Source organism: Rhodnius prolixus, unplaced genomic scaffold, assembly GCF_049639745.1.
Source record: "Rhodnius prolixus isolate KJV_2025 unplaced genomic scaffold, Rpr scaffold_12, whole genome shotgun sequence".
In the NCBI taxonomy this organism is placed as follows: domain Eukaryota; kingdom Metazoa; phylum Arthropoda; class Insecta; order Hemiptera; family Reduviidae; genus Rhodnius; species Rhodnius prolixus.
The window spans coordinates 12815760-12828536 of NW_027411635.1; the positions used below are offsets into that span (position 1 = coordinate 12815760).

A 12777-nucleotide genomic window follows, 5' to 3' on the forward strand; every position below is an offset into this window, starting at 1 on the left:
TGGCCTTATTCTTAGTGGTGCAAACAACACTGTCCATCAACGGGCAGTGAGCTGTAAGAAGCTCCTAGGAAGATAAAATCTAAGGGGTAGCAGCTGGGATTCGAACCCATGATCTCCGCGTTGGAATTCTGAAGTTTTAATCAAAATTTAACAAAATGAAAATGTATTAAATTTGAAGAGAAAAAAAGAGAACGCATTTTCGTGCCTACATTTCTCATAGTATTCTCTATGATAATGAATTTTTACTAAATGGTAATTGCCTTTAATATAAGTTCATCATAATAGAACATGACATCACAGAATTTATCATTTCTTGAGGAGGCTTTTACCTGAATAAACGGTATTCGGAATCTAAAAATGGTATCGTTCTATAGATTTACATTCAAAATCAAGCGATTTTCTTAAAAATTCGAAATTTTAGCAGCAAAAAGTAAAGTAAAGTAATTGCCTATTTTTTCAGGCAGGCTTTACATCCAACTACCAAATTAGGTGTTGTGGACGGAGGCGACTAGCAAACATACTTTACTGTAAATTTCTCTTATTAAACAGTAAATAAAATCCAAGGCCTGAGACCGGGTAATCGAACCCAGTACCACAATACATATTTGTAATCAATTGATTTATTTAACATTGAAATGTTTGAGTTTTGAATTGGGGCTTCGAGTTTGTCTTTAGGCATAATTTGAGATTTTTTCGCTGATGGCTAAGCCATATAACGGACCTAGGTACACTTGCGACATATCGGAGGACCCTTTTTAGCAGCTAATTTTTTACTAACATTACAGATCAAACATGTGAGATGTAAGAAAGATGAACTCCTCATAATTGCCCTAATTATATAGTGGCAGTACAAGCTAGGATTAGAGTAATCAGTAAGCATAATGGTTTTTGTAGAAAATAAAGGTAAAATAATCGCCTAATTTCTCAGGCAGAGTTTAACATCCGGCTTACCAATTAGGCGAAAGCGGTTGACTGGCGAAAGCACATACTTTACGATACTATAAAATATTTTTGTGACAAATAAATGTAACAACATTCAGGATTTGAACTCAACAACAGCTACCATAAACTGCATTTCAAATCTCACTATATTGACATTTTAACAATTTTCGTTAAGTATTATAACAAAAGTACAGTCCAACTAACAATTAGGTGGCTTAGACGAGGGAAGAAGCACATGCTTAAAGTAATTAGTAAAATTTAATTCCGATTTCGTTTGCATTGTCCTAAAAACGGGAAGATGTCAGAAATACTAGATATTTTAAGCTATAAAGATGCCAACGGTTGAGTTCCTAAGCATCATTTGAAGAAGCTGTAAATGAAGAACTCAAAATAAAATAAAAATAAAAGAAATCGGATCCGGGAAGCCATAATTCAATTTAAAGGATTTTATTCAAAAAACCATTCGATCACAATCGATTATACTATCAAAATGTTGAAGCTTCTAGCGATTTTTTTTGTTTCGTGGTTATTTCAGTCCAAAAATAAGTATACTCGCCGTCTGTTAGCGATAAACATTATCCCACAGTCATGTATTTTGGGTGAAAAAACTCAATTTAAAAAAAAAAAATTTGACGACTCTTTTTTTTAAAATACTTTCACTTATATAATAATTAAAAATATATTTGTCTAAAATATTTTTAGATCCAGAGTTCTGCAAGGTCAGTTCTTCCATATATGAACGTATGTGTGTACGACATTCCACAATTTTATACAGGTCCCAATCATAATTATGTCTGATGAACAACGACGAATGCGGCCGCATATTTTTACTATCCTTAACTCAATCCTGATTGCCCCCTTTATGTAATTCAAAACCTGTTTGTTTAAGATATCCTTAGAGTCTAAAATGGAAGCTACGAATCTAGAAGCTAAAATTAATTTGGTGAAGCTATGATCTTCACACTAAGTAGATCCGAATTCATCTAAAAACAGCCAACCATGGCAAGATGAACGATTTAAAGTGCCCGGTTGAATCGCTAAGATATTCAAGAATATAGAGCGTCTTATTTGGAAACCAGTCATACGCATTGTCACTTCTAAATGTATTAAGAACGTTGATACTTGGGTCTTATTATTGCAGCAAGATCTATGCGGAATTAACAGCTACACCTAAAGAACTGAAATCTTCAAAAAAAATTAGCAGAATACACCCCGTAATCTCTACAAAAATCTCGAATTCTTAAGCAATAATTTGATCTATTGAATCGATTGTGTTTGGTGAATATTAAAGAGCTTACTAGAACTTTAAGAATCGTGTTTAATTCTAAATGAAAAATCATGCATTTACTCGTACTATGAAAATAAAAAATAAAAGCTAAAATTTAATAATTAAAATAATATAAAATAAAAATAAATTGTACAATTTTAGACTCCCTCTGAAGAGTTTTAATTGTGCATATTGCGAGTTTAGAAGGTGTTCAAATGACGAGGTAAGTTTGATTGTATGTGATTCACTTTCCAACTCCACATAAGCCCCAATTGCACATCTCCCCAACTTTTAATATATCTTTTGAGGGTTCAGTTCATCAAGTGAGTTGTGGCATTGCTTTTTATTTTTTTGTTAGTATTTTTTTTAGACCCTTTATTTTTTTAGCTTTATTTGTTAAGAAGGGCTCTTTATTGGAGTGTTGTCTTTATTTAAGTTTTAAAGTGAGTGCTTATTGTGTACTAATATTTGTTAATTCCATTGTTTTCATTTTACTTAATATTATTATTAAAGTAAATAGTAAAGTAATGCTTATATTTTCAGGCGAGCTTTACGTGCGACTACCAAATTAGGTGTCGTGGACGGAGGCGACTAGCAAACATACTTTACTATAAATTTCTTTTTATTAACCATTAAATAAAATTCAAGGCCTTAAAGACCGGGAATCGAACCCACTAACACCAACGCTTCATAATCATTGCTTCTAAACCATTTGGCGGCTATCTAGGCGCATAATATTATTATTATAAATTGTAGTAAATAAAAATAAGAGAAATCCACAGCAACCTGAATTAGCCCTATTTTGGCTAATGTTTTTTTTTAAAGTACTTTTTAGGCTGGGATACCCACAGAAGCGCCATAATCTCGGGAGAAGTGACTACTAGCCCTATTTTCTATTTACTACTTATTTTCAAGGTTATTTACTCACGAATTTTCTTACAATTCCGAAAGGTTTTTAGTAATATTTAATTATCATTCATTGTAAAAATTGGAATCTACAACGATAATCGTATTTCTGGGCAAAAACTGTTTAGTTAATTGTTATTGACAATATAAATGGTTTTATTAAATTTAATAATAATGATTGGAAAACAAGTACAAAATAGCTACATCTAAATGACATTGATGAAGTTCTTGCGCAAAATTGTTGAATTCAAATTCCAACCAAAACATATTCGTACGTTTGTTTTCAGTATTGGTTTTGCCTAACCGTACCATGGGGAAACATAAGAGACAGATGTAAGGGTTGAGTCACATGAATGGATGGATTATTGCCAACTTGTTTTGGCAAAAAATAAAAAAAAAAATATACTAACACACGCTTCTACAAAAGAATATTAGAATGAGATCAACTGGGATTTATTTCGCAAAAATCCTATGGCAGGTGGTCAATTAGTTGGATCTCTGTCAAAAAAAAAACAAAAAAAAAACACCATTTCTGGTTGGTTGCATGAAGAGAAAGCAATAAAATTGTTAGGAAGAATTATGAATGCACTTAGAAGTAATTTCATCTCAAATGAGCTTAAAAAAAATCTTTCCAACCTAAGTGAAGTCGAATTTCTCTTTAAACTAAACTTTAACTCTGAAAATGGATGAATATCAGAAACCTGACAATGATACAATGGCTATTAACCAGCACTATGAACCTAACCACATATTATCTAAATATAATTTTCTTAGGAAGGTTTTTTTAGGATTAGGATAGAGCAAGTAGAATTGTTTTGGGGATTGCAGAACATGGTAAGATCGCAGGTGGCGGCTATTTCAAGGAAGAATGGGTAAGAAGCAAAGTAAGGAAGGACTTCGTATGGGATTCGATCGATTCCCTCTCCTTAGCATAACTTCAAATAGTCAAATCAATATTCCTTTAAAACATAGAATTGGTTAGCACATTGGATTCCCACGCGAAGATCCTGGGTTCGAATCCCATCTGCTGGCCCCTTAGATTTTTTTCTCGCACTAAAAAGTTTTTTTTTTACAACTCACTGACCTGGTGATGGACAATGTTGTCTGTAACGTGAGAATACTGTCCGGAGGCTGGCCAGTACAGTGAAAAAAAAAAAAGCAAAAAAAGCTAGAGGCGCTAATGACCTCAGATGTTGATGCGCCTTAAGTCATAAAAAAAAACAAACAAAAAACTTAATCGACGATCTTTAATTTTAATCTATAAACGATTTCAAAAAATTTAAATGACAAAACAAATTGTGTAAAGTGAAAAAATTTGATTTTAAGAAAAATCTTCGCAGATGTTTTCAAAAAATAACCTGATAAATAAATACATAAAGTGGTAATTTTTGGATTTTGATGGATTTTTAACAGTCCTATTCACTGGTTTACCTTTTTTGATTTATAATGAAAGAGTGGTTTGATTATGGTTGAGTATTGAGATCATAAAACTCAATTTTTCATATAATCAATGGAGAGCTTAAATTGAAGAAAGGTACAAAGAAGATAAATCTCGAGATTTTTTTAAAAAAAATACACTTAGTTCTTTTTAAAGGAAAAGTAAAAAATATAATTAAATTTGTGCTTTTTTAAACCCAAAAACAAAAAAAAAACGAAGTAACGCGTATATATTTTCAGCAGTTATCAAAAAGGTTTCGAACGAAGGTCCTTTCAGATATAAATCCATTCCTACAAATACTAAACAAAACTTATTCCGAAATTGCTGCAAATTAAATGGTGTAAAATAAAAAATATAAAATCCTAAACTATAAAATAGAACTTATTCAAAAATAAAAAGATATTTATATCTGCGAAGAAACGAACCATTTTCTCTCACTAAAATTATAAGATTAGTTTAGTCAATCTACTTTCTTTAGATAAAAGTTGTGTTTAATTACTCAAAATTACATTTAATATTACACAAATAAGAGAGACCCTTTTTTGCCACTACTGCAGTACATTTCTGCAATAAGTGAAGCTGGGACAATATGATAGATGGTATAAACATGGGTAACGTGAGGGGAGAATTCATCCATTGGTGGAACTACCAAAGAAGTACAGTTCACTAACGTCTTGGAGGATTTCCTGGTTGAGTAGTAAGTTGGGATACTAGAGGATGAGAATGTGTGGTAATTGAAGTGTAGAACTTAGCGCTACAGGATCTTGCAGCTTCAGAAACTTAGGAGAACAAAGAGATCTCGGTGCAAGGTAGAATTAGAAACAAAGTAAGGAGCATTAGCAATTGGACGGAGTATTTTTGGATTTTTGTAGATATTGGAAGCTTTGGCTGAGCCCCAAAGTTCCATTCCAGTAAGTCCAGGGGCAGGTTTCAGTATCATGGTGTAGATAAGTCGTTTGTTGTTTAATGAAAGTTTAGATCGTTTGTCGAGAAGTCTAGAGAGAAGTTTGAATCGTCTGTTTAGTTCTTTCCGTTTGAGTCTAGTATGTGGGATTCTCCAGGTTAGGCGTTTGTCCATGAAGAGTCCTCGGTACCTAAGACAATCAGGAGTGAGGTTTAGGTTAACGGGTGGCTTTAGGGAAGAGAATGTAATGTAATTAGATTTGTTTTCATTTATTTTAATTCTCCATTTCTTTAGCCAAGGCTCAGGAGGTTCTATATGGGATTGAAGGGAGCGATTGGCAAGGACCGGGGTCTTTATGAGGAGAGAGGATTGCCTTATCATCGGCATAAGTAAAAAGTATGAGGATTGGTAGGAATACCAGCGGTGTATATGGTGCAGAGTACAGGCCCAAGGACACTTCTCTAGGGAACACCTGCACTCGTAAAGAAGAGCAGGAATTACTAAAGACGACACTAAAAGAAGCGTCCAGAAAGATAAGATTGGAGGATGAAAAAATATATCTTAGGCAGGTTGCTACTTTAGTTTAGTTTGGTCACAAGAGAGACCAAATTAAAGCGAAAAATAGCACCTCTGGATGGTTATGTTAACCAGCTACCTACCGCAAAATTGTTAAAATCAATTTTCCCGCCAAAAAAGAAAAGAAAAGACAAATTTTGACCAAAAACAAAAGATGTTTTATCTTTAGTTCTCGGGAAAGTCAATTGTATTAAAGGAATTTTTGTTCTCGTCTTTACTGAGAAAAACCACTAAAAACGAAAGCTTATAAACCAAAATTACTTTAAATTGAAATTTTCTTTTATGAATATTTTTTTAGTTTTTGAGAAATTCTTAAATTTTTGAAAATTCTACTCCATTTTAAGTAGGCACTTCCGTGCAAAAAGTGTTACTTACTAAATCCTAATTCACTAATTTTGGTAGTACCAAAAATATATTAATTTAAAATTTGAGTAATAGATTGGGTAACCACCGAAATCTGACTACTGGAGGAGGTCAGCAGCAGGTAGATCCAGAAGGGAAAAAATCCGAAATGCGGACATTAAAACAGGACTTGAACGTCCAACAAAATATCTTACAATTTACTGAGGAGCATAAGCAGCTAAAATGATTGGGGCTTTTGTTAAGGATGTGGTGGATACAGAATCCCAAAGGCAGAGATGACGGTTGCAGGTAGAAGAAGAAGGGTAAGACCTAGAACCAGATGGAAAAACTCCGTATTAGAGTCCCTGGTAGGATACGGTTAAACGGGAGGCCGTTCCCGCGAAAAAGCAGAAATGGAAGAATCGGCTCATTAGGTTGAGAGTAATCTACTAAAAAACCTCAAAAAAAAAAAAAAAATTGAGCTTCCTTGTTTTGAGCTCATCCTACAAATAAAAGGTAAAATTTTTGGTTCTCAGGAGCCCATAAAACCCTGATTTTCTTGCTAGCAACTTATTACCAAAAATTGACTTATCCGAAAAGTAAAGATAACGTAAAGATTATTTTCTCACAAGTTTATTAGAGTTCAAAATTATAACTTAACGACAAGAATTTATCGCTAAATATTGCGATAACTTTAAATTATTTATTATTTCACAATTAATGAACATTTAGGATCATTTTATGTGCTTTTTTATGATTGAAAACTTTTGGTTTTTATCATTTGAGTATTTGAAAAAATAGCTATTTAAATTACCTAATAAAAGTGATGAAACAAATAATTCTTAATAGTACATCGTTTTGTATACTTCGCTCTTAGTTTTATGTGTTTCGCTATCAAACTATTGGAGCTTATGATTATTACCATTTTTATAAAAACTGATACATATATATGTGTCTCAAAGGATCAAGGTTAACAAATGTAACTAACTGAAGGTCTCTTAATGTAGGGGAATTTTCAAATCCATCCACATTGTTTTAGAGTATTTACAAACATGATTTTTATAATCATCTTAAAATTTTTAAAGAGAGTTTCTTTAAATAAATGCACAACATCAAATAGTAGAACTGAATTTTTTTTTCTTTTAAAAAATCTAAATGCTAAACGTTTGCTTTAAAGTAGAATCGTAGAGAATGACGTCGTTGAACTGCCACACTGTCTGCCGATAATTTCTACAAGTTCAAAAATGGTGATCAACTGAATGAAAAGCAAAAAAAAAAAAAAAATTCAGGACGTGGCTATCGTAAGGAAGTTCAGGAGATTTATTAGAAGCAGCTGATAAGTGAAAACTAATCACAAATATTCGGACATTTGCAGTAAAAACTTGGTGTCATCTCCTTAGTCAGCACTGAGAAAAAGAAGCCAAAATCAACCTCTTCCGCTTATGTCTTGGACTTCCGCTTCTAATAAATGTAAAAGAATAACGTGTAGTATAGATAAAACTAGAATTTATTAAGACAAAATTCTGAAATCAGGTGATCACTGCTTCGACAAGAATTCAACGCCAAAACTCGATGTTGGTGTGTTGTGTTAAGCTGGAATTGTAAAAACAAAATAATAGAGAAAACGCTGGTTAGCAAAATTAACACTTGACCAAACATACGTTTTAGACAATAACAACAACAACAAAGCAAAAAGTTTGTTGAACGTTTAAACGCCACTTCTATAAATTCCACTTCAGTCAAAAGTGCACTTAACACAATCCAAGCTTGCAGTTGTATTTCTACTATGTACAAGAAAAAACTTTTATCTTAAAAGAACCCATTTAAGGAGAAATCATTTTTGATGATGAACTTGAAAATGAACTGAAACAGTTTCTTAAAATGAAAGTTCTCCCAAAAACTTTAGAGTAATGGGCGAATTGAGCGAAGGATGATAACAGCTGGCCAAAAATTCAGTCTATGGTGTTAATAAAAATAATTTTCAAAGTAGTGAAAACAAATAATCTCAAAATTATCAGTCCAGATATTGTTAATTAAAAAATTTAATCTACTTAGGTTAACTGTTTTTAAATTTTACATGTAGGGTATACAAAGTTTTACAATGACTCCTTCAGATTTAAAAAACTAAAATCATTTTTCAAAATTTTAATAAATAAATAGAATACTTGGGTAACATTCTAAGTTGTGCGCAGTTTTTGGAAAAAAATTCAATTGTCAATTTTAAATCGAAATTCAAAATAAATTTTCGTAAACTTATGAAACAATTTCAATTAGAGAAAAGAAAAAATATAAATTACTAGCAAAAATAAGTGGTTAGATCCGCTTAGATAAATTTTGAGTTTTTTTATTTTTTTAAATTCAAAATAAACTTTTTGAAAAAAACTTTTAAACTGTTTTCTGTAAGTAAATAAGGCGCCACGTTAGGCCTTGCGGTTAGATTGCGAGACGCTGCAATGTGGAATATGTATTGTTTGGTACTGGGTTCGCGATTTCTAGTATTTCTAGGCTTGGATTTTATTTTAATGTTTAATATAAGGACATTTTGTAGTAAAGTATGTTTTGCTAGGTTGCCTCAATTTCTGACACCTAATTTGTTTGTTGGACGTAAAGATAGCACGAAAAAAAGAACAAGTACTACTTCACGGAATGTCCATTGTTATTGTAAAATTTTTACTAAAATCCCAAAATTATAATTTAACTGAAGTGCGAATGAACAGAATAATTTGAAACCCATTTTTTGGGGGGGGGGGTGAAATTATTACCAAATATAATAATAACTGCCGTGATTTCTTTTGATTTTCTGATATACCGATAATCTACGAAGGCGCTTCACTTTTTTAAATAAAAACTTTTGTCTTTTATAAAAAAAAAAAAAACTACATTTTCAGAACGTTTTATTGAAGCAAGGATAAAAGTAAATTGCAGTCAGAGAAATCCCTGAATGTATTATACTTTAAATAAAGAAATAATCAAACATCTATTTATAACAGAACCTGAAGAAGGCACAAAAATACGTGCCGAAACGTTTTCAACCATAAACAAAATTCAAAATCTCAATACCCAATAAAGATCAAACCTTTTAACATATACAAAAAATTTGGTTATACAACCGATAATTTTTTCGATGCTTTTTTTCCTTTATTTAATGTTTTTTGAAGCAGTTCTGGGGCAGCATTAATACTTGATAACTATATAATTTTGAGGAAAAATCGTAAACTTGCGTAAAGTTTAAATTGTTATTGCAAAAAATGGTTTTTTGTTGGGTATATTTTGGGTATATTCATTTTAATATCGCGCTATAGAAAAAGAAAAGTAGTTATTTTCACTTAAATTTTAATGTAAGATTTATTTAAAATTAAGAAAATATGAACCGATTTGGTTGTAGGTTGAATTATTATTACCATTTTAATGAAATCATTAAGAATTTTTTTAAAAAATCTTCAAAGGAAACAATATCAAACAAACACAAAACCCAACCGGCTTGTCTTGTTTACTGGGTGTTTAAAAAAACAAACAAAAATCTTCATAAATTTGTTGGTGCTCGTGATTTTATTCCCTAACAATTCCAATAGATTTAGAGACATTTCGAGAACATTTTAAAAATGAATGAGAAATGACATTTGGTTAAAAAAAAACTGGTCGTGATGATTTATGAATTACTAAGTGTAAATGTAGCTGAAAACATCAGTTCAGTTGTTTAAAACAAACTTAAATCATCAATTCATTTGCAAAGACTGTCCCATCAAACAACACGAAGTTAGAATTGAATACAGATTTACAAAAATGTAATAAAGAATAACAGATTCAACTGAGATGAACACCGAATACCTATTTTAGTGAATTTTTTTTTAAAAATGGTTTAAGGCGCGCATCAACAACTGAGATTATTTGGAGCTTATTTTTTGCTTTTCAGTGCACTACCAGCCTCCGGACAAGTGTTCACTCGTTATATAGACAACATATTGGTCGCATCACCAGTGACAGAGTAAGAAAAGCTTCTAAAAAATCTTAAGGGGCCACAACAGCTGGGGATTCGAACTCGGAATTTCCGCATGGGAATTGAGAATACGCTAACCGTATAGCTAAATCCCTTTCACTGCCGAATACCTATTATTGTTATTATTATAAAATATATTACTTGCCGGAAATACATTAACAAAGCATGTATATTTTAAGTAGGCAAACCGTGATTTCATTTAATACGTAGCTGTATAAAAGTTTTGGGTTATTTTGAATTTGATTTGATTTTTTTAAATTTAATTTTGGGTGACCGAGAAAAGAAATTTGAGTGGTTAAAAAAAAAAATAATAATAATTTAGAAGTGCGGACACATGAACTTAGTTTGAACGTTCACGCACTTCATTTAAAAAAAAAAAAGAAAAAAAAAATTAAAAATAAAAATATAAATATAAATGGAAAGCCAGCGCAGAAATTTGTACGTCCAAATTAGTTTAACTTCTCGTACAAACGTATTTTTTTTTCTTTTTTTTTTCTTTAAATTTATTTAATTGGGAGGAAAGCGCGATTTTTTGGGCACATTATGCGGGTGTTAGTGTATTTTTTTTTTTTTAATTTTTTGAGTGTGGGTCATTCACATTTAAAAGACACTGGGAAGGATTAATTTGAATAAATAATAAATTGGGTATAATTCGAAATTAAAGAAAAATAAATAGCGAAGAAGTATGAATAAAATAGAAATAAAGAAAATTTAAAAAAACTTAAAACAAAAAAATAAAATAAATAAAATGATAATACCTTTTCTTTTTCTGATTAATCAGGAAAATTCGTCTTGAAAACAAAAATCAAAACAAAAAATTATCACATGCACTGGAAGAATTTTCTTTTTTTTTAAATTTTATTTTGGTTTCACATGGAGCACTTCACTTGTTCCAGTCTTGGACGAACCAACTCTTCGACTTAACACGGAACCACTCAACATTTGTTATAAACAATTTTAAAAAACCCAAAAAAAAAAAAACAAAGAAAAATTAACAAACTAAAACAGGAAAAACTGAAAACAAGAAATAAATACACGATACACCGTTCAATTTTTTTTTGGTTTAATTCAAAAAATTTGTTGTTTGCGATATGTTTTGTTTTGTTTTTTTTAGCCACTCACCTGCTGCCAAAACTGGGCCAATAGATAGATTCTTTCTTTCTTGAAAAGCCAGTCCATTGACTGCATACCATGGATATCCATAGCTGGGAGCAGCTGGAGGCAGAGGGGCTGGTTATATATAAAGGGTATCAGTTCGGTCAGGTCATGGTGTGTCCATAACTTGTTGTTTTCCGGCCAAGAAATCAAATTTTGGTTGTTGCGATGAAAGTTGAACGTATCACGAACCGATAAACACTTCCTTTTTTTTTGTATCAATTAGTTATGTTGTCGTTTTACAATTGATGGAAGAAAAACAAAGTTGAAAATATTGTGAAATTAATTGAATCTTTTTTGGTTTTTATTGCTTGATTGATTAGTAATTTTATAATTAATTAAGAGATCAATTTTAATTAATTTGTTACGATTTTTTTTTTTTTTTTTTTAAAAGACGAACCCGAATTTTCAAATATATTTCTCTAAATGGCTTTCACACGAAGCCAGTTGGAGCACGCCCCGTGGTCGCTAGCGGCAGACTGAAGGCTAACTCCTATAGCCGGTTTTTACTCACTCCCCTCCCCTAGTTTACAAAGGGGTTTGGCCCGAACTCTGACGGCTTTATAGGTAACTAAAAGTTTGTAGCGGCGCTGTAGTATACTGGCACGCCAGTTCCGCCTCCAAGGCCCCCTACCACTACGGCCTTTTTTACCCTTTCTTCTTACATGTACTAGGTGCAGAGGGTATTTTGTGGCCCACGCCTCCCGACGCCAGACGCGCAGGACCCCCTGTAAAGGACCCACTGCCCCCTCTCGACTCTTTCTCCGTCTCGGCTGATCTCTGTCTCTTAGCCCGCTTCTCTCTGGTCACTCTTCGATACCTCTCGATCGCACGCCCATTTTTCCTCCTCCATCGTTCCCTTTTTTTTTTTTCCCCAGAAAATGTTTCTTGCTCACACAGCGTCCTCTGGTACACAGGAGCCAGCGAGAGTGAGGTACCCCCCGCGAATACAACTTCTCCAAACTCCCATACACAAACCCCCCCTCTAAAAACCCCGCCAACTCCCTTTCTCGCAGGTTTTTCCCTAATTTTAAAATTGTAACAAAAGGAAAGTACCGCTCAATACCCTCTTCACCAAGGCGGCTGCCTTAAAATAAAGAAATCCAATACACTACCCACTCACATCCATATATCAGCCTCATTTAGGCATCAAGGCTGGCCTGCTTCACAAATATACCTATCAAAATCACGTTCTCCTGATTCATTACTTCAATTTATTTAATTATACTCTCATAATCATAATGGGCGCC

General features: G+C 32.4%; 1 protein-coding gene across 12 annotated transcripts in view; it reads right to left on the bottom strand.

Moving 5' to 3' along the window:
- Positions 1-11980, bottom strand: part of ct (homeobox protein, cut) — a 172554-nt gene extending 160574 nt beyond the window's left edge. For 6 of the 12 annotated variants that reach the window (XM_074143023.1, XM_074143027.1, XM_074143025.1 and 3 more), the window contains exon 1: positions 11495-11712. In XM_074143023.1, coding sequence (XP_073999124.1) covers positions 11495-11575 — 81 coding nt within the window. In that variant the 5' untranslated portion in view covers positions 11576-11712. Of the gene's footprint in view, positions 1-11130 lie in introns of all 12 variants that reach the window. The other 6 variants (XM_074143033.1, XM_074143029.1, XM_074143030.1 and 3 more) reach the window with 5 other exon arrangements.
- Between the last annotated feature and the right edge of the window lie 797 nt (positions 11981-12777).